At 40.5% G+C, this 22,739-nt stretch overlaps 1 protein-coding gene across 5 annotated transcripts; it reads left to right on the top strand.

Moving 5' to 3' along the window:
- Positions 1 to 34: 34 nt before the first annotated feature.
- LOC119859825 (methylcrotonoyl-CoA carboxylase beta chain, mitochondrial-like) lies at positions 35 to 21,656 on the top strand. 5 transcript variants are annotated; one of them, XM_038412537.2, is made up of 13 exons: positions 35 to 228; positions 1,416 to 1,754; positions 3,448 to 3,644; positions 5,831 to 6,009; positions 7,328 to 7,408; positions 10,814 to 10,992; positions 12,523 to 12,715; positions 14,612 to 14,703; positions 16,923 to 17,079; positions 17,944 to 18,066; positions 19,062 to 19,210; positions 19,547 to 19,628; positions 21,318 to 21,656. In XM_038412537.2, the coding sequence occupies exons 1-13, from the start codon at positions 35 to 37 to the stop codon at positions 21,399 to 21,401; spliced, it is 2,049 nt and encodes a 682-aa protein (XP_038268465.1). In that variant the 3' UTR covers positions 21,402 to 21,656. The 5 variants fall into 5 exon arrangements, with proteins under 5 accessions (XP_038268465.1, XP_038268469.1, XP_043376523.1 ...); XM_043520588.1 differs by lacking the exon at positions 35 to 228 and adding an exon at positions 355 to 490 and having other exon boundaries at positions 1,415 to 1,754; XM_038412542.2 differs by lacking the exon at positions 35 to 228 and adding an exon at positions 434 to 662.
- Positions 21,657 to 22,739: the final 1,083 nt, after the last annotated feature.

Genomic DNA, 22,739 nt, shown 5'->3' with positions numbered 1-22,739 from the left:
GAGTACAGGGCCTATGCCCCACAGCTGACCAGCTATGGCCCCACCCTCGGAGGATCCCGCGGGCAGGCCCGGGGGCGGGATCCTGGCAGTGACTGGCGTGGGCAGGCCCCGGGGAGATCCCGGAGCGGTGCTCAGCGGGCTGCTCGCCCAGCCGCCCGCCCCTGGCGCCGGCGGAGTCGCTCTGTGGGGCAGCAGGGCATGCCGGGGCAGCAGTTTGGGGCGGCTGAGGTAGGAGGCCCCAGCGCGAGCCCCCGAAGGCCGCGTCCCAGGCCGGCGGGGGCCTCACTCCGGGAGTTCTGCGCGGGAGCGGGGGCGGGGCGGTAGGGCCCGCCCGGACCGACTCTGTGACTTTCGCTCGGGGCGGGGCGAAACGGGGCATGGCCCGGTCCTGCTGCCTCTCAAAGCCTGGCTCCGAGCCCGCTGCGGCCGCTGGACCCAGGGGCCCGCGAGAGGGTCTGCGGGCTCCCCTCGGTGCCTTCTCCGGCCGCCCCCTCACGGAGCGCGGCCCCGCCTCGGCTCCCTTCCCAGCCGCTGTTGGGGGAGAGCAGAGCAGGAGCCGCGGATACGTGCCGGCGCCGGCGCTTCCCGCGCCCTGAATTCAGGCCCGGCTTCTCCTGCGGCCTATTCCCGGGGGCGCTGGGCCCCCGACGGAGCAGCCGTGGGTGCGAGCGGGAGAAGGGGGCGGGGTGGTTGGTCCAGGCTGGTTCAATTCCTTGCATTGCTCAGACTTCCTGTGTGGTGGGGCAGCTCCCAGCTGTACAGTGGGCTAGGCCAGTGCCCTAGCAGATTTGTGAAGGGCTCAGCTCGGGGGGGGGGGAGCCACATAGGAACGGCCATAGGGGGTCAGACCAATGGTCCATCTAGCCCCCTGCCCTGTCTCTGGTGGGGCTAGTGTCAGGTGCTCCCCAGGGAAGGATCAGAACAGGCAATAAAGTATGTAGACGAGGTCCAGAAAACTAGGCCCCGAGTGCGGAGCAGGACTAGCTAGCACCCTGGGGTTACTGGTGTATAAACAATGTAGCTTTCACACCTACCCACTTAATAACTGAAGGCTGCTTCATAGCTGGGGGTGAACGTTTGCAGTCACTTGGGGGGTGCCTGCTCTGCCACAGATCATTGGCGCAGTTCTTGGAGCCTGATTTTCAGAGGTGCCCAACACCTACAGGTTCAACTGTAGTTGTTAGGAGCTAGGGATGGTCTGTAATTCTAAAAATAGTCTACTATTCAGTGAGCATTTAGTTCGCTGTAAATGTTAAATAGATCAAAAATAACTTGAATTTAGACTTTCAAGGCTCAGCATTTGACAATTGTGTCATGTAATGTGGTCTGCCTGTTAGTTTTTACCCTTTCAATCGAGAGATCTATGAATTTGAATTCTGGAAATAAAAAGCTATTTCTCCTTCTTTAATTCTTAGGGCCATGTGGAACAATATCACTGTGTGCTCGCTCTGGAGACCTTCTCCTAGCTTCATGTCTTCAAGAATCCAAACCTTAACTCGTTTATTCATAAGAAATTATAAGGACTTCTGCAAAGACAGACAAACAATATGGACACTACAAAATAGTCTCTGCCAGGTTATGAAAAAGACTGTCCCCACATTGAAATGTAATATGTTTCCCCGTTGTTTTGTAAGTAACAAAGCAAGATACGGACAGTATACAAAAACCTTCCCTGTTTTAGATGGAAGTATCCCTTCTGTATGTGAACATGTGTTTGAAGAAAACTTAAGGAATAGTGAGGCTTGTATTCAAAGGTAATTGGCCATTTTTGTAATCATTTGGCAACATTAGTATGCATAGAAACTTGACTATTCATGTAGTAGTCTATAGATAGCTAATTTAAAAAAAAAATCTAGACATTAAGATTTTTAGCATGTTTTTTACTACCTGAAAATTGTAAATGGTTCTTTTGCTGGGGCTTATTGACACAACCTATTTGCAAGGTGTTCGTTTGCTCAGCCTTTCCAAATATCAACCCACTTATGTAGTTGCCTAAATATCAATTTAGGTGTCCAGTGTTAGGCACCCAAATTTAAAACATTTAGCCATGCTGTGTTATTTTGCATATATTACTAAAAAGTAATTTTGTAGAACTTCATAAAATTTGTCATGTTTAATTTTGAATGCAAAGATGGTGGTGACTCATACGTTTTCAAAACTCCAGTGAAATAGTAGATGATAGTTATCTCAATTAATCGTATTTCACTCATAAAGGGAGGAAAGTGATTGATTCATTTATTTTATGTATTTGTCCTTAAGGATCATATGGCAATAATTCAAAGGTCTTTACTCAGAAGTATGCTCCGTTAGCAAAAGCAAAACTAAGTAAAAGATATGGTGCCCCCTGTGGTGGTATTTAAATAGTTACTTACAATTCTTTGCTTTTTCTCATGAGATGTTTTAACATACACAGCAGTACTTACTCTGCAGAAAACCACAGTAGAAATACTGAATAATATACAGAATCATTTGTATATTGTTTGGTTAAACAATGCTTTTGGTTAAAAGTGACACTTGCAGTTGAAAATATATATTTAAAAGTTTTACTTAACTTTTAAACAGATGATTTTGAAATGAAAACTTACTGTTCACCATTTATTCTGTTTCTTATTTACATTGTTCTTCTCAGACAGAATTAGGCTAGTCAGATTTAGTTTTGTGAAAGTACATTGCTGAGATGTTCACATGGTGTAACACATTCTTTCTGCAGTGGAGCTGGACATTAGTTTTTTCCTATCTGTGCCAATGGTTAAGCTGTTTTCAGCACTTGTTGAGGGGTGCCAGGGAAGAAGCCAATGAATGGTTCCTTTTTCTAGAGTAGCAGAACTCTAAAAGTAAGGCTTGCCAAAAACTGAATTAAGGCTGGTAAACTGTGATAATCAATGTTTGCTCTGCAGTGAAAATTCTAATCAGCAAGTGCTCAACATCTCTCAGGATCAGATGCTTCAGCTGTGACAATCAGTAACTGCTCAGTCACTTTTTAATTCTCCATAGATTGAGCTGTCTGTACCGCTGATAATTTGATCCCATAAGTAGTTTAAAACATTTAACGTTGCATGTATATGGCAATACCAAGGAAAAGACTAGCTTTAATAAGTTCCAGTAACTATGAACAAAAGCCATAAACAGAATTTATTTTAACTGTTTTATAAACTCTTTTTTTAGGCTTGGGAAATCTAACTTGTGAAGAATCAAACTGAAATGTCTCGTTCCTGTAAAATATCTGAGCTTTTTTGGTCTCCGTTGCTTAATTTGGTTGCGGTGAACTAAATTTATAATATAGTAACTAACTGAAAATAACTTCCAGAAACATCATCCAAAAATGATAGTTTAACCTAATTGTCAAACATTAGTGTGACAACTGGGCAGTTTAATATGGTACTTAAATAACTTACTAAAAGGGTAATAACTATTTTTCATTAAATTAAGCTTTGTTTTTGAAACCAGATATTCAGAGTTGCTTTGCAAGGTCAGTAAAGGAGGCGGAGAGAATGCAATCTTGCGTCATACCCAAAGGAACAAGAAGTTGCTTGTTCGTGAACGCCTAAGAATGCTCCTCGATGACGAAACTTTTCTTGAGCTGTCCCCTTTTGCAGGCTTTGATTTGCCATATGGTGATGTCCCTGCAGCTGGATGCCTCACTGGTAAGATTTGTGGCCTCTATAGTTGGTGTAATGGGAAAAATCATTGCATGCATAATAAGGGATTATGCTTTTTGTTTAATTATTAATAAATCTGAATATAGTTATAGATTTTGAGCGCTTAAACTGAATATGTTCATTGCTCTCTAGTTCCTTTTAGCAATCATAAAGATAGATTGAGGTTGAGGGTCCAGTTCTGTGCCACACCTTTGCAAGGCACAGCCCGGGGAAGAAGGGAATGGATGTTTTTAAACCACCCAGATTCTGTACTGATTGGGGGGGCAGTATGACCCCAGGCATAAACTGGAATAGTGCTGCGAGTGCTCTGATTTACAGCAGTCCTCCAAGGGCTGATTTTGGGTTGCTGGACTGCTTAGAATCTCTGTAATGGCATGTACTATGGAGATACCCCATCCTGGCTACTGCTGGCACTCCCCCTATACTGGGGCTTACGTTGAATGTGCTATACTATTGGTTTAATATTTTGTCCTAGTTACAGCAGTGACTGATTTCTGTCTCAAAAGGTTAATTGTAACATCGCAAACACTTTAACTAAAGGCTGCCCAGTCAAATTAAGGGAGCTTGAGCCACTGCGTGATTAACACAGGAACTCTGGCTTTCAATAGTGAGTTGTTCTCAAACTACCAACTTGATATTTGGGTTCTTTCCAGTAGGTATTCAGAATGCATGACCAATTACACCTGTGTATCACTATTGGATTTGGGCATCTCTTTGCTGCTGCTGTGACCATCCAAAAAGTGTCAGAGAACATATTCATGTTCTATAAATAAGTATTCACTTAAAGTGAAATTCACCCAATTCAGAGGGCCCTCACAAGCCCTTGTGTGCACAAGCCCTTTGTTTAGTGCCCGTTACAGGGAAACCTTGTAACGGGCACCCTACTTATAGCCATCTTCATGAGTATAGGCACAACCCACTCAGGTTTCCCTCTATCCACCCATGGATCTCTCAGTGGCAAATTCAAACCCTTTTATTCATGTAAAATGCCACAGCTCAGAGACCCCTCATAGTGAAAATAGTTCCTCTGAAAACCCTGAAGTAAAACAAGATAGCAACTCTTCAGTCCTGTTCAAAAGTCAGTGTTCCCAGCTCACCCCCCTAAGAGTCATTAGGCTCTCTGTTATAGTTCATTTTGCCCCTGTACCAGGTCTCCACTCTCCAGGTCACGCACTTGTGTGTGCCAAGAATTGCTTCACTCACTTTTCACACCAACTAAGCTGGTTCTGACCCTCATTCCTAGGGGCCTGTGCACAAGCTTTCCTATATCTTGGCATAATTTCCCAGCTCTAGTCAGTTCTCCTCAGTAAACATCACAAGCAGAAAAAAGTTACTGCTGTCTTTCAGGTTTTCAGCAGCTTTTCCTCAGGTTGTTCCTGCCATCAGTTCTCAGGTAATTCTTACCTGCCCTTTCTGTCTCTCCCTAGGCTGCAGGTGCCTTCTTTTAAGTCTAGTTGTGTGGCAGCTGACTAGTCACAGGTGCATTGGACCCTGCTCCCCCTTAAAGGATCCAGTCATCCTGTACTTAGGGTATTATGTGGGCCCTCTCCACTGGGAAATTTTTTCTGTAAAAACTTAAATGACCCACATTTGGAAGGATGGTGAGCTAGCACATACTCTTTTCAATGAAAAGGGAGTGAAATGAGATGAATGCTTGGGGATCATCAGTTCAGAGCTTAGTGAATGCCTTCTGATAAAATAATTTGCCTTGTTGCATTTGAAAGTGCAGTTCTGTGGTGAAAAGCAGCTGGAAGAATGGTATAATGAGGTTCCATATTTATTGTCTCACTGATTCTTTATCAGATTTTCTCAGTTTTTACACAGATTTTTTCCCCCTAATTGCCTGTCCTGCAAACTCATCTGGAGAGCTGGGCTCGCTCTTCATGTAATGTCAGTAGCAAAGATGTTTCAGGTCACATTGTTTTCATCTGTACAATGCCATTAGCCTTCACATTGTAACGCTGCAGAGTAGGAGGTGTATTCTCCATACAGTATCTATGGCTTCATTGGCATAGGGGTAAATACTGTAGAAAGCTTTACTGACATGCTGCTACTACTGAAAAGAATAACATGCACTTTGACTTCCTTGTTTAGTATATGGAGCTGTTGCAAAATGTCTACACTTGGGTTATTACAGAGCCCTTGATAAATGTCTGGGGGCTCTGTTTCAGGAATTGGAAAGATCTGTGGAATCTGGTGTGTCTTTATTGCAAACGACGCAACAATTAAAGGTGGGACCATTTATCCAATTTCAGTGAAGAAACAGCTAAGAGCTCAACAAATAGCAATTCAAAACAGACTTTTATCGGTGTATCTAGTTGACAGCGGGGGAGCATTCCTACCACTACAGGTAATAATGGAAATGGCACATTGTATGAAAATAGCCATTTTTTTTATCTGCATCAGATTACAGGCAGTCCTCGACTTTATGACGTTCGACTTATGACGAACGGCACTTATGACGTTTCTGAATTGACACTCCGATTCAACTTACGACAATTAATTTTGACTTTACGATGCTCTGTCCCACAATGGAGAGGAACTCTGTTCCAAGTTTTGATGTTTCGACTTATGACGCAGTTGTAAATCCGAGGATTTCCTGTAATTTTTAGAAGTGAATCTCGTCGTTTTTTTGGCTGGCTGACTTTAACTTTTGTCCAAATCACACTCTACTTGAACTCTGCAATCAAATCAGAGTCTAGGAGATGTTTCTAACATCCAGGACAGTGGAAGTCATTCTGACTGATCTTGCATCTAAGCGAAGCCAACATGATCAACATTTAGAAACTCAAGTGTCTACATGGGAACAAATTGTGGACTCTGCAAACACTGGGAGCTCAAGTGAAGATCCCCTGGGTCTTCAGTATTTTTGAGTTTGTATTTTCAGTATGAAAAAGTTTTGCAAAGACAAAGTATTTGAATATAAAGTTTGTATTAATAATGCAGAGAAAATTGATGATAAATAGGCCCCTTAGTCTTCATTTTATTTTTTTTCTTCTTGCTGTATATGAGGAAGAGGGTTTGCAGAGGTCATTTTCATTGCATAGAATTCAGGTTTCTGCAAAGAATATGAGTACTCTTAGTACACATGACTTCTGCTGAAAAGCTATAGCTGCGCCATCTGAAACATAAAGCAAAGCTTTATAAACGGTAACCATCACTGAGCCAGTTACTGAGTCAGCAGGAGCCCTGTATGATTAAAGCTGCATCTAGTTTAATTCTGAATCCAGAAATTGCATAGAAAACAAAGGACAAAAAAGAAACTCTGTTGAATTCATTTCAGAAATATACAATGAGCATGAGATCTCCTATTCCCTGGTTTTCAGTATGTGCCCATGTATCTAATGAGAAATGGCTTCTGTGTCCCAGCTGCCCTTGAATTTGCATTGATTGCCCTTTCACAGAGCCAAGATCTGTGACTTCTCTCTGCCTTGTGCAGCACAGAGTTATTTTTGTTGAATTAAGTTTCAGGTGGGCAGTACATACTATAGAGAATAAAACAGTATCTGAAAGCTATACATTGATTGTAACAGTGGTCCTCTATGAATCAGATATGCTGTGCAACTTGTTTGTTTTTATGTTTGTCAAAACTAAAGGCAAAGTGTTGGCTTTTTAAAATAATGTTGAAACTCTCTGGTAAAAACGTTGTCTTTTCTCTGCATTGTTAGGCAGAACTCTTTCCTGACGAGTCTCATGGTGGCCGAATATTCTACAATGAGGCAATAATGTCTGCTATGAAAATCCCTCAGGTACAGTGTCATATTGAATCTGTATAAAGATGGCATATGTGGTTAATGGATTTATGGAAAATGTTTTATTTTCAGTAATATAGCTTCAAGAACCAACACTGAGAAATGCAAAACTTCTTTTTAACTTCTAGGTTTCTGTATGTTGAGGGGAAAAAATCAAATGGGAAACTATATTGTATAAATATCACATTTCAGCCTGAAGGATCCCCACAGTGCTTAACAAACTCTGTATAGCAACACTGAAATGCAGTTCTCTTTTGGAATGGGCAAAGGGAAATTTTGGCCAAGTTCACCAGAGCAAATCCCTGATCTTAGGAAAAACACCATTTGCTCCTTAACGTCCATGCAGAAAGGACAGGGCCTGACACACACAGAGTAAACTGCATGGCAGTCAGTTTATCTGTATTGGAAGGTTGTGTTGACAGTGGTTGACAATGATTAGATTTGTACCTGTGATTCTAAAGAATCTAGTTTTTTCAAAGCTGAGAGTTACACTATGAAGTTCTTGAGGGAAGTGGCGGTGATTAAGTATGGATCAGTGGGGATGATCTAAGGCTAAAGGGGACCTAGGTCAACTAAAATATGGGGTCCCAAATCTGGGTGTTGACAGCAGATTGAGGCTTGGGATTCTAATCACTGGGAGTGTGTAAGTGAGTTGAAAGCGCTTGTGGAGTATGTGAACAGTATGGCAGGTGAAGGACAGGGAGTGCTGAGAGGATTTGGCAGCTAGTAGGAGGTAGTTGGGGCTTTTCTGCACCAAGGAAACAGCTGGTGCCCTATTCTTAAAGATGGGGTTCTGGAACTTCTTCCTACTTGGCTAGATGATGGGGAAGCATCTGACTCGCAATTCATTTTTAGGTGCCAAGAGACTTTCAAGGATGGCTGCCTAAAACTTAAAATTTATCATTATTGTATTGATCATATTTCTATAGCCTTTTTCATCTGGAGGGTTTAAAGTACTTTGCAAACAATAATAAATTAAGAGGCGGTATGATCTCTATTTTATAGATACTTTAAATCTAAAGTGGCAGAGCTAGTCCCTTTGCTCCATGGATGGGCAAGAGAGTGAAATGCCCCAAAGTGTAGGAGTTCCATTGGAGTAAGAGGCTCAGATTGGCCATAATCCATCACTGTAGATGAAGAAAATTATTTCCCAACAATAAATCATGATGATGCTAACATTCTTGAAGAACAGCTTAGTAAAATCTCATTTTTTTGCTGATTTTAATTTGTTTATCAAGCAAAAAAATTAATGTTAATATTTAAGAGTTAAATTGAAGAGCATTATTATTTTGTATCCCCCATTAACTTTTATAACTAATGCCAAATAAATAACTAATGCCAAATAAAAGTTGCCGACCCCAGACACTCTGCTGACCCGCTGTGACAGCGGGGCCGCAGAATGCTTCCTACGCAGCCACAGGCTGGTGACACCTGATCCCTGCAGGCACAAGGGCGGGGGGTGAGTGGGAGGAGGCTGTTCTCCTCCTTACTGTTGAAGATGAGTATTTTTTTTCCCTTGATTTCATTGTCAGCTGAAATTGACATTTATTGACATTCGTCAATTTAATCAAATCCTGCCAAACCTACGCATAATCTGTAAGATTCAGCAACATTATTATTGCAGAGAGAGCCAGTGTTACACTCATTAGAACCTCCTGTTCATGTACATTCTTTGTGTATTTCCCCATGCACACACCTAACCTTCTACAGTTAAAAACAAATCTACCACTGGGGAATAATGAATGAACATTTTAAAATAAAAAATATAAAAATTATTGGTAATACAAGGTCTTGGGCCAGGATACAGTCATATATTCATAGATATTAAGGTCAGAAGGAACCATTATGATCATCTAGTCTGACCTCCTGCACAATGCAGGCCACAGAATCTCACCCACCTACTCCTGCAATAAACCTCTCACCTATGTCTGAGCTATTGAAGTCTTCAAATCATGGTTTAAAGACTTCAAGCTGCAGAGAATCCTCCAGAAAGTGACCCGTGCCCCATGCTGCAGAGGAAGGCGAAAAACCCCCAGGGCCTCTTCCAATCTGCCCTGGAGGAAAATTCCTTCCCGACTGCAAATATGGTGATCAGCTGAACCCTGAGCATGTGGACAAGATTCACCTGCCAGATATCCAGGAAAGAATTCTCTGTAACTCAGATCCCACCCCATCTAACATCCCATCACAGGCCATTGGGCCTATTTACCATGAATAGTTAAAGACCAATTAATTGCCAAAATCATGTTATCCCATATACCATCTCCATAAATTTATAGAGTTTAATCTTGAAGCCAGATAGGTCTTTTGCCCCCACTGCTTCCCTTGGAAGGCTGTTCCAGAACTTCACTCTCTGGTGGTTAGAAACCTTCCTCTAATTTCAAGTCTAAACTTCCTGATGGCCAGTTTATATCCATTTGTTCTTGTGCCCACATTGGTACTGAGCTTAAATGATTCCTCTCCCTCTCTGGTATTTATCCCTCCGATATATTTATAGAGAGCAATCATATCTCCCCTCAGCCTTCTTTTGGTTAGGCTAAACAAGCCAAGCTCCTTGAGTCTCCTTTCATAAGACAGGTTTTCCATTCCTTGGATCATCCTAGTAGCCCTTCTCTGTACCTGTTCCAGTTTGATTTCATCCTTCTTAAACATGGGAGACCAGAACTGCACACAGGATTCCAGGTGAGGTCTTACCAGTGCCTTGTATAACGATACTAACACCTCCTTATCTCTACTGGAAATACCTCACTTGATGCATCCCAAGACCGCATTAGCTTTTTTCACGGCCATATCACATTGGCGACTCATAGTCATCCTGTGGTCAACCAATACTCCGATGGTCCTTCTCCTCCTCCGTTACTTCTAATTGATGCGTCCCCAGCTTATAACTAAAATTCTTCTTAATTCCTAAATGCGTGACCTTATACTTCTCACTATTAAATTTCATCCTATTACTATTACTCCAGTTTACAAGATCATCCAGATCCTCCTGTATGAGATCCCGGTCCTTCTCTAAATTGGCAATACCTCCCAGCTTTGTATCATTTGCAAACTTTATTAGCACACTCCCACATTTTGTGCCGAGGTGCGTAATAAAAAGATTGGTCCCAAAACCAGTCCCTAAAGTTACTTGAGAAAAAGCTTGTTTTGTGATTGCTAATCACCTAACCAATAGCAATAAAATGCTCCCTTTTAATATTCTTTCATTACATTAGAATTTAGCAGCCAGCTAATTTAATACCATTTTAAAATAAAAGACTTGTTTAGAAAGTTTTGGGGGATTTTTAGTTTGGTGCATAAATCATAAATCTCAAAAGTGCCTAAAATAGCTTACTACTACTATTACGATAGTGTCCATGCCCAAGCATTCTCCTTACTCTAATGTCTTGCTTTGCCCCCCAGGTGGCAGTGGTGTGTGGTTCTTGTACAGCTGGGGGTGCCTACCTTCCTACCATGGCAGAGGAAACTGTGATTATAGACAAAATCGGTACTATGTTTCTTGCTGGACCCCCTTTGGTTAAAGCTGCCACAGGAGAAGATATCTCTTCTGAGGACCTAGGAGGAGCCAGAATGCACTCTAAGTAGGTACAGTGTTTATAAAAAATGGGGCTCAAATAATATATTTAGTAACAAAAGATATGCCTGATGTCTGCAGTGACAGCACACTGTCTGATCCTAAAGATAGGAAGTATGCTTTGAAATTAGAATTATATGTAAATGACTTTTTAAAGAGCCTTTTTGCGCATACATGGGAGTGCGATAGTGTTAGAGATACTTTCATTTAAAAAGAACCCCCCAAACATATAATGTAACAAGTGTATAACAGCTAAGTATTGTTGTAATTCTTTTAATTTTGTATTTTACTATTTCTGCTCAAACAATCGCTCCATTTTAGGGCCTGCTCCTCAGACCTTACACACTTGACTTCATTAGGAATTCAATAGGGACTCCAGGATCAGGCCCATAATTGCAACTTACCCTCACACAGTATCTGAAGAGGAAGAAAGCTATTGATTTATTTACATTAGCGGCGAGGAAGGATGGTCCAGTGGTTAGGCTGCTAACCCAGAACTAGGGAAACCAGGGTTCACTTCCCTGCTCTGTGTGATCTTGTGCAAATCAGTTAGTCTCTGTGCCTCAGTTCTTCATCTTGCAGGGGTCTTGTGAGGATAAATGCATTTAAAATGTGTGAGGCACTGAGATACTATGGTAATGGGGGACAGATATGTACCTAATTTGGAGGCATTAAAGTATTTCATTGCAAGAAAGAAGCTGGATGCTTGTAAAAACAGCTGGAAACGAGCCAGCTTTTCTGCCTCTACTAGTAATCCTTGCTGCCTGAGAGGAAATGTGAGTTGAACTCAGAAGGGACTAGAGCATCTAGCAGGACAGTTTCAAGTATCTAAACACTTCCTTATTATTTTTCCATGTAAGAAATTGCTGTAGTTGCCAAAAGAATGTTTTTGCAGCTCCAGATAGGAGGGAAGGTGGGTTCTGTCTTCACTGTGCTCTGCATTGTAGACATCTCCACTGCTCCCTGGGCTTTGCAGACTCAGAAACTCTACCCCAAAGCCTGCTGGGTTGGATGCTGTGATTGAGCAAAGGTTAATCTGAAGGTTTTGGGATCCCCTTGCCATTCAGATAAATGGGACCGTGCAGTATATGAAAAGTTGGTTTCTTTATTTCCAGTCCTGAAATGCTGCTGGTGTAAAGAAGTTGCAAAAATTATTTTTCTCTTTATTATTTCAAATGTTGTATCCAAAATATATTGAAGATGAGTACAAAAACTTTTTCCTTTAATATAGCTAACCGTCAAAGTAGTAAAGGGAGAAATTCTCTCCTCCCCTCTCCACTATGGATCTTTTTTTTGTTTAGACTGCAGTTGTTCCAGGCACAGCACTTCCATTCACTTATATGAGAGATCTGCACCTCAAGCAAGAACAAAAATGCACAAAGTCCTCAGTGAGTCTGGAAGATCCACAGTGCAGATGATAGAAGTGATCTTTTTCCTCTTTAATCCTTAGCATCAGTCCTTAATTTTTCATTAATGTAGTCTGATGACCTGAACTTTCATTTTTATTATGTATTTCTAAAATGTCATTGTCCCTCAGAGTCAGTGGCTGTGTTGACCATTTTGCATCTTCAGAAAAGGAAGCGTATGAATGTGTTAGAAATATTATCTTGACGCTAAATTATGAACTTCCACCAGAGGAAACTTTGGAGTATGATGATCCTCTGTACAGTGCTGAAGAGCTCCTGGGGCTTGCACCACGAGGTTATAGCTATACTCTACATATAAAACTGGTAAGGAGGACAAATGCTACAGTAGTTCACAATTTTTAGGTGTCTGCTTAATCCAGTATCTGCATATTAAAAGACAACATGCTACCTTTCTTTGGAGGATTCTTTTGGGAATCCTAAATCACATGAAATACTCAGGTTTCAGAGTGGTAGCCATGTTACTCTGTATCGGCAAAAACAACGAGGAGTCCTTGTGGCATCTTAGAGACTAACAAATTTATTTGGGCATAAGCTTTTGTGGGCTAGAACCCACTTCATCAGATACATGGAGTGGAAAATACAGGAGTAGGTATATGTCAGATTTGTGTCCATTTATTCTTTCTTTTGTGTCCATTTATTCTTGTCTCTCATATCTGACATCAGGAATCAAAAACCAGTAGGAGAACACTTCAGTCTCCCTGGTCACTCAATAACAGACCTAGTCACTCAATAATAGACCTAAATGTGGCAATTCTTCAACAAAATAACTTCAAAAACAGACTCCAACGTGAAACTGTAGAACTGGAATTAATTTGCAAACTGGGCACCATCAGATTAGGGCTGAATAAAAACTGGGAGTGGTTGGGTCATTATAAAACCTAAACCTAATTTCCCCGATACTAATTTCTCCGTATTGTAACTCGCACCTTCTTGCCAACTGTCTGAAATGGACCACTCTCATTACCACTTCAAAAGATATTTTTCTTCTCTTGGTATCCTACTATCAATTGAATTGTCTTGTTAGACTAACCTTCCACTTAGTAAGGCAGTTTGCATCTTTTCATGTATTTTTACCTGCTCCTGTATTTTCCACTCCATGCATCTGATGAAGTGGGTTCTAGCCCATGAAAGCTTATGCCCAAATAAATTTGTTAGTGTCTAAGGTGCCACAAGGACTCCTCGTTGTTTATGAGATACTCAGTGTTGCATATTATTGTTGCCAAGGACCTGACTGCTATGTCAGCTCCTCTTTCTGTCTTGAATATATTTCAGAGTGTCATGGCAAAGGTTCCTGGTGGCTGTGTAAAAACCCCAAAAGTTAAACACTTTGTAGAGAGCAGAGTAACTGCACCAAATGGTTCTGGAGGTACTACTCCTCCCACATGCCTAGACATGTAGAAGCTTGGAGTGCTTCAGAATCGGTGTGCTTTGCATTTTTGTGGCAAATTTAAGGAACTGCAAATCGATGGAAAATGGTTTTGGTGCTGCTTGTCCATTTCCCAGTAGACAAAACTACATATCACAGAAACCAGTCCTACAACTGGCACTAACTTGCACCCTTGCTGGTAGTCTCAGTTGAGAGGCCAAGGAATGAGTGAATTAAGGAGTCTCCCTCCCTGATCCTCTGGTGGTCCCTCCAAATCAGACACATTAGTGGAGCAGTGTGGGGAAACTTGGACTGTCACTTCTCATGTTAAAGGTGGTCTGTGGATATACAGAGGATTTTAGTCTCCAGGGATATTAGTCCAGCATCTTTTGCCAGCAATAAATTCTAACAATTCAGGGGTCTCAGCTTGATTTCAAAATGGTCCTCTTAGAATACACCTGAAAAATTTATGCGCACGTGTGGTTTAGTGCAGTGTTACTTGTGCACACAAAGCAGGTAATTGCACTTAAAAGAGCCTTTTCTTGCTTGTGCAAATGTGGGGTTTTGGTCATGTGAATGACTGCTCTCTTTTTAGAGATCAAGTTTAAAGTTTGTTTCCAAGTAGCAGGTAATCAAGTACTAACAAAAGTTTGTTTTCATGCTCATTGCATATTTTTAGATTTAATAGATTTTTAAAGCCTGAAGGACTGTTATGATCTACTCTGAGCTTCTGAATAGCACTGGCTGTAATTTCTGGTTGGACAGAGCATAAGTTTAGAAAGTCATCCAATCTTGATTTAAGTTTCTGATGAAAACAAGTAATTTCCTTGTAGATTTTGAGCCGTCTGATAGATGGAAGCAGGTTCCAGGAATTCAAAGCTGAATATGGAACAACATTAGTAACGGGATTTGCCCATATGGAAGGGTAAGACTGCAAGAGTATATTATAAAAAATGTAGACTCTGTTGGTAAAGAAGCTTTTGTATCATTATTAGGTCTTTTAATATGTCCAATTAAAAAACAAACACCTTAAGTTAGAATTCTGGATGGTTCAAGTGATTGATAATAAGATAGGCTAACTAGAGCTAACATTTTACCTCTAGATTCTGAATTCAGACTTGGCTAGGTCAATAGTGGCTGAGAGCCGTTACAAGATGATGGCTGGTCTGTGGCCTATATGAAATGAGTTGGTGATTCAGCCCAGTGTCTAGGTGGGCAGGTGTCCACATCCCAGTTAGTACTTTTCTGGCAGTCTTGGCAGATTCATTAAGCAATGAAAAGGCTTGGACACTGAACCTCTCAAAGCGGCCCCGTAGAGCAGGGCTCAGGTATATGGGTGAGGCAGTGTGAGTGAGCTTGCATTGCCAGTTCCTGTACCGTGCCACTTCAGTGGATAAGAAATTACTTCATCCTCTAAGGCTGTTACTCTGGCACATTTTACTAGCACTTAATTCACTCACAATCTTTAAAATATCAAAATAAATACTTTAGGCCCATTTTGTGAGTCAGAGTAACCTGATAGCCCCTTTCTCTTTAATAAATGTTAAGTTTATCACTAAACAGTGCTAGAAGATAAATCATTTTGCTAAAATTAATATAGCATGCTACTCTGCTTAACAGTCAGGTTAATTGATTTTCCTCTGAGACAAGGTGAATATTTGAGACACACATTCCATTATGCTGAAAAGACAAATTATACAGCTGAGTATATTGGGCACGTATATTTTGCTTGCTGCCATTAGCAGTTTGAGAGTTTGTGAAGCTGAGACTGTTCATAAGCAGCCATCTTTAGAGTTACTAGTATTTACTGGCCTTGTGTGTCCTGTTGAATTTCTTATTCAGACTCCCTGCTCTAAACAAATCACAGCTGTGACAAGCATAATCTTCATAATAAACTAGAAATCTAGTTTAAGCTTAGACTTGCAGCTGTTGAGTGTGCAACATAGTACAGAATGTCCATTATCACTGCAGAAGGTACAGAATGCATTGTAAAACATGTTTGTTTTTCTTTTAGCTGCACAGTTTATCCTTCAGAATCTGAGTAGGATTTGCTCATGAATAAACTAGAAAGAAATAATAATCACAGCCTGATCTTTTTTTCTGGCAACAGGAATTGAAGCTTTGCCATTCAAACTGGTCTAGCCCGCCTTTCCTTTTGTTTGTTGTTGTTGTTGTTGTTTTTTACCATGTAGAGTCCCAAAGTCCTAACCCCATTAAGCAGCATTTTTGGACTAGCATTTAGGACATTTAATGAAGTAAGTCATTGTTAACTAAACAATATAAGTTGGATGTGGGGAAGGAGAAAGTGGTAGTAAATGAATTTTTAATCTATTTTCAAGCGTTTCCAAAGCGACCAGCGCTGCATGAAAACAAGACTTTCAGTTAGAGCACCAAGAGTGACCTCTTTTATGTTAGACTCTGTGTGATCTGTTGCTTAAATGCTCAGTATGTGCTAAAACAGACCATGTTAAGTTATCAGATACATTCAGTGCATACTTACCTTGTGATCTTGTATATTTGGAAGCACAAACATACATGGCAGGCTTCTGTAAAATTGAACCTTAGAACCATCTCAAATGTTGATCCTGATTAAAATGTGTGGTTTTGAATGACATTTTATAGAGGAAGAATATTTGACATGTTTTGTTTGACATAAACATTGTTTGTTTTTAAAGAAACTGTTCAGAAATAAAAAAGCTTTTCAAAAACATATTTGGTTTCAAATGTAAATAGGGGACAGTGGATGTTAACTAGAGACACATTGTATGTCACGCTAAATGATGAGGAAGAGAGTCAGGACTCCTGGGTTGCATTCATAACTCTGCCCACTATCTCACTGTGACCTTGAGGAAGTCACTTAATATTTCTGTACTTCATCTAAGTGTATTTATCTGTTAAATAAGTATGACACTTCCCTGCTCCACAGGGATGTTGCAAACTCAGTGTTAATAAAGCACTTTGAAATCCTTGAATGAAGGCAGCGTGCAAGTGCAATTTGTGTATTATTTTGAGTGTCTCTTGAAGCTGCTTCTGTAGGACTGATGCTCGAACAGCCGAATATTATTTTTGTTAGTTTACTACAGGCAATACACTTACCAATCTCAATCTACAAAAATGAAAGTGTTCCTATGTTTGTTTTGTTAGACACCTAGTTGGGATAGTGGCTAACAATGGTGAGCTGACTCATGATGCTTCTCTAAAGGGCAGCCACTTCGTACAGTTGTGTAGTCAGCGATGCGTTCCTATCCTGTTTCTCCAGAATACTGCTCCACATGCACCAGAGCCAACAAGTCTCTCACAGGTATGGCATCGTAATTCAAGAATGAGAATGTAGTTCCCAGTTCTTGTCCTGACTCATTTTTCACATTGAAAAAGTCTCTATTCATTTTGTTAAGAATCACAATCTTTGTTTCAAACCTACTCATTTTGTTGATAAAACCAACTAGGTTCTTGAGCATTTTATTCTTAGACCTAGACTCTAGGGTCACCATTTCCCCCTAGTATTACACTCATCCACATTCTCTTGCTTTAGCAATGCTATCCATTAACCTGGGGTGGCAGGGTGTCCATCCTTCGCTGCTAGTAGTAAAAGTTAGCACTTGGTTCTTTTCATCTCAAAACATTAACTAGTTAGTTCTCACAACAGCCTTATCAAGGAGGTAACGAAGTATTCTCTGTTGTACAGATGGAGAAACCAAGGCAGAGAGTTAAGTTACTTGTCCAAGGCCACAGAGAGCATTGGGGTAGGCTTAGCCCTAGGTTCTATGAGCAGAGAACTCCTCTCTCTATGCACCCATTTCTTTCCTAGCCCTACTCTTCCTATATGCCCCTAGCATTTGAGATCAAGAGGTACAGCCGCAGTGCATCTGAACTTTACTAGCCTAGACAGAGACAAAGTCACTACAGGATCCAGGGCTTCTGTAGCAAAGCAGTGCTCCACCACCAACATAGGCTATAATTATTTCACTGATTTATAGTTTTGTGGCTCTGCTATAATACTCACTTTTGTGCTGTTCTCTTCCTGATTTATTTGTTCTGAAAACATTGATCACTTAGAATTTTATGCAAAGAAATCCTCAAATGCTTTATAAGTTTGGTTAGGATGAGGGGAATCTAGAAAAAATATTTGAGAACTAAACTGTCTTCATCTGTATTTTAATTTCAGGCAGAGGATCACACCAATAGATTAAAGGCACAGGCCTCCATGATGGCTGCAGTTGCTTGTGCTGGTGTGCCCAAGATAACCCTTGTAATTGGTGGCTGTTACGGGAATGAAAGTTATGCCATGGTATGGTTAATATCTTTGGTAATATTTGACGTGTCACAGGTTTCCATCTGGTTCAGTCTGCTATTGGCGCACACGTGTAATTCCATTCATTATTGTAATAGGAGCTGCTTCATAAAGTAACTCTAGTAAGTTTGGTCCCTATATGTGAAAGCTGGGTGTCCGTTTTGAAAGTTAATTCTCTGAAACTGCTCACACTAAGGATCAAATGCTGTCCTTGTTCCTCAGCTGAAGTTTTATTAGTCTCAGTGATCAAGGGTCATATGTTTCTTAGTGAATTGGAAATTAGAAGTATAATAAGAAAATATCATAGGCAGTGGGGACTACTCAGACACTTAAAGTTAAGCATGTGTATAAACACAGTTACATACTGATCAGTCAACTCGCATCCTGTAAGGTGCTGAATGACCTGAATTCTAATTGAAGCCAATGAGAGTTAAGTTGTTCAGCACCACCAGGAGCCAGGTCCTTTAGTATGACTTTAACGTTTATAACATGGATACATGCATTTGTTTGTTAGGCTCGACAAACTGTTAATAGTCACCATTAGTTATTTAGGCCAGAAATTTATTTATTTATATGTGTGTGTGTGTGTGTGTATATTATATAAAAAATGTAAAAATATTGTTAATGCCTTTTTGTATGTAGATATAAACAAAGACATTTTAAAAAATGCAACAGAAAAATTAAGCAAACACAGATCATGCTAAAACTTGTAATTTTGGTTCATGCCTATAAAGTCGCACATTATTGCAGGGAATGTGATTAATTCAGTTTTAATATGTTGAAGTGTTTTAATTGATCTCTATAAAGACTTGAAAGAATTGGTTTAAGTCTGATAGGGATCATGTGCCGAAGGAGAATATACACATCTTAAAAACCATTAAATTTTGTTCTTCAGGGACCTGATTGCATCATCCTATGTGAATGGCTCATTTTAGTTGTTAAGCTCCTGGAGATTGAATAGTGTCTTTCTTTCCTTCCTTCCTTCCTTTCAGTGTGGGAGGTCATTTGATCCAAACTTCCTGTTCCTGTGGCCTAATGCAAGAGTTGCCCTTGTGGATTCAAGACATATTTCCACATTCCCACAAGCTAGGGATGATGACTGCATAGGAGATGACTCGGAGTTAAAGCATCTAAAAGAAAAGTAAGTATTGAAAATAACCCCCTTAATTATGGTTATGATTAAATTAATTTCACTTTTTTTTTTAGTTTATCTTCCGGACCAACACACCTACTAAATATCTCACCAACCAAAGCAGATTTATCTTGCATATTTCCTTTAAATGTGGAATTACTTAGGGATCAAATTCTGTCCGTAGATATGTACTGGACACCCACTGATTTCTATGATAGCGTCACACATGCATCCCAGAGTAGGATTTGTGCCTTATTCACTTTTGCTTCTGTTTCTCTGCTTTGACTTGTCCAGTGAATTTCCTATTCTGGAGTTTTAAAACTTGTGAAATACTCTCTTATTTAGGCTAGATGAAGAAAGCAGTGCATTTCACTCCTCTGCTCGACTCTGGGATGATGGCATAATACTGCCACAGAATTCTAGGAAGGTAGGCTCTTTCCTTACATTAAATGCACGTGTCCAGATAAATCATTCAGGTTCTTCTCACCTTTTCTCTCCATGCCAATCTATCCAAAATGCTCCTGTTGCACTCCTTTTCCATTCTGGTTGCTTTGATCATGGAACCTCCTTGAATTCCTTAATTGGCTTTAATTTCCTTAAAGTTTCCTTAAAGGCCCTATATAATCTAGTTTTCACCTACATCTCCACTTCTTAGGGATTGAGGACTTTAAAAAAAAAAAAATTCTTCCTAATTCTCTGTCCTTGTGCTGCATTTTTCTTTCTTTTGCTCTTGGCTTCTAATTTGCCCCTTATTCTTGGAATGGTCTTCCTGTTTTTACCTGCTGTGCATACACTTATTCAGATCTTTCCTTAAAACTCTCTGCTTCCCTTTGTGCCACCTCACTATCTATATTACCTGGATACATGTCCTCTGTCTTGTTGTCTTATTTACTAATAAATACTTCTTTAAGAGCCTAGTGTACTCTATACTTTGACACAGTAAGCTCTTTAGGGCAAGGATCTTGTCCCACTGATGTATATTTATGGTACTATATAAAGGATTTTTAATATTTTCTTTGGCATTTTGTGGAAACTGTTTATGGGAGACTGATGCATCTTTCACATATTTGAGCTCACGGACACATATAAATACATCTGTCTAGAAATTAAATTTGGAAAGAAAAATGCATAGTAATCAGGGAGCTATCTGTACCTGCCTTCCCAAGCAATTCCATTGGGACACCAAAGTTCATTTTCCTTGCACTTCTGAGCAGTCTTTTTACTATACCATGTTGCCTCTTACCCCAGTTCTCACTCTGAGTTGCAGATATCCACCTAAATGGAGAAATGTGTGCCCACATCTAAGCCTGACTAATAGGCCTTTCTGTGGTAATATGCTCTATAAGTGGTGGGGTGATTTCTATTAAAGCAGGAACAAAAAAACCCCTTAATTTCAATAAACAAGAGAAAAATATGTAGTGAACTTTGGGAAAAGTCTTTCTGTATCAAACTGTGCCAAGCATGATCTGAGTGTCTCTCTCTAAATCAGTATATTTAGAAAAATCAATCACATTCTAATATAGAAATTGTAATTTCCTTACTTTAAAATTGAACAAATGAAAGGATCATATTTTTCAAGAGAAAAACTGGACAAGGTATTGATCCATGGGAGACCAAGAAAAATGATTTTCTAAAAGATTAAGTCTTGAAAAAAGGAGCAGGATAGTCAGTTCTTCTGTGCAATTGGGAATACCAGTAGTGCAGAGTTGTAATGATATTTGGATTGGATGATCAGTCTATCACTCCAGGGAAATGTATGTTGGTCAAACAAAAGGAGTAGGGCAAGATAGTTTAATAATCAAAAATGTACACTTTTGTCACAGTTCCTTCAAATTAATATTCATTCTTCACAGTTGCCTAAAGTAGAGTGACATCTGTTTGCTCCACACATTGTTTATCTCCCACGGACATTTCTCCCTCTTCCTCCCCCAGCAAAATATTGCTCTATTTTTCTTCTACGTGTGCGTGTGTTTTTTGATGATTGATCATTTTTAAGCATCAGTTCTATGAAAGAGATAAAAACAAAAGCATTATCTGAGTTTCTAAATATAATGCAACTTCTAGTATTCACAGTTTCTGGAAGATTAATTGCTTATCTGGTTTTCTTTCTCATCAGGTGATTGCACAGTGCTTAACAATTATGAAACAGCAGAAGTACCAGATTGCATCTCTGCAACGCTACCCTGTTATCAGACTGTAATCAAACTGCCATTGGCAAATAATTGGATTTTTAGAATGCCAAAATACAATTTTTTAAATGAAGTGATTTTCTAACAGTTTGATACCTTTAGTATAACTTGAATTAGTTCTAGAAACTGTAAGTATACAAAAAGGAAGCTCAGATTTCAGGCTATTTGGATTAGGTTTGTATTTTGATCCCTGTTGCACTAGTAAATTTGAAAATTATACTGTATGAAAACAAGGAAAATGCAATTAATAAACTTTTAGATCTTGACACTTGTTCTGTGTAATGAAGCAAACGCCTTTGTGTAAAAACGATTCTTGGGATATTAACATTCACACTTTGTATATGAAATGTAAGAGCAAGCTGTAGTTTCTCAGTCTACAATAACAAAACAATGAAAAGTAATAAAAATTGAGTGAAAGCTGATACTAAAAATAAAGGCTTTAGTCTTCCCTGCATACTTGCTTTAAAGGCAAACTATGGCCAGGGGTCGCATCAAGCCCTTCATACATTTTAATCCGGCTCTTGAGCTCCTACTGGAAAGCAGGGTCCTGGGGTTCCAGCTGAGAGCAGGGTCCAGGTTCCATGCAACTCCTGGAAGCAGCAGCATGTCCCCCCTCCAGCTTCTACACATAGGGGCAGCCAAGGGGCTCCACACACTGGCCCAGCCCCAAGCACCACCTCCACAGCTCCCATTGGCTGGGAACTGTAGCTGATTGGAGCTGCCTGGCCATGCCTCCACGTAGGAACCACAGGGGCTTGAGGTAAGTACCAACTGGAGCCTGACCCCCTACCATGCCCTGACCCCCTGCTCCAGCCCTGTTCCCCCTCCTGCCCTCCAAACCCCTGAATCCTAGCCCAGAGCATTCTCCTGCACCCCCAACTCCTTGTCCCCAGCCACACACCCCTCTGCACCCCAGCCCAGAGCCTCCTCCTGCACCCTGAACTCATTTCTGGCCCTGCCCCAGAACCTGTGCCCCCAGCTGGAGCCCTCACTCCCTCCCATACCCCAACCCCCAGTTTCGTGAGCATTCATAGCTTGCCATACGATTTCCATACCCAGATGTGACCCTTGCATGCACTATACTGTCAAACTTCTTAGCGTTCATCAGTGTAAATAGGGGCTGAAGGGATCCTTCTTACTTCTGAACTAGTTTATTGTGGAATTATCTTTTATGATACACTATAAATCTGCATCACTGTGAGTCTGATCCAGTGCCCTCTAAATGTAACAGGGGTCTTTACATTGACTTTTAAAATAAGCCTTGGATCAGAGCAAACATTCAGAGATTAGTCTCTCCATACTGTTGGGGTAACATTTAGCTGGTGCTAGGTGTTCAGTTAGTTAAAAGA

This window comes from Dermochelys coriacea, chromosome 8 (genome assembly GCF_009764565.3).
Source record: "Dermochelys coriacea isolate rDerCor1 chromosome 8, rDerCor1.pri.v4, whole genome shotgun sequence".
NCBI lineage: Eukaryota > Metazoa > Chordata > Testudines > Dermochelyidae > Dermochelys > Dermochelys coriacea.
Note: the sequence above shows the minus strand (reverse complement) of the source record. Positions and strands in the feature narration are given on the sequence as shown.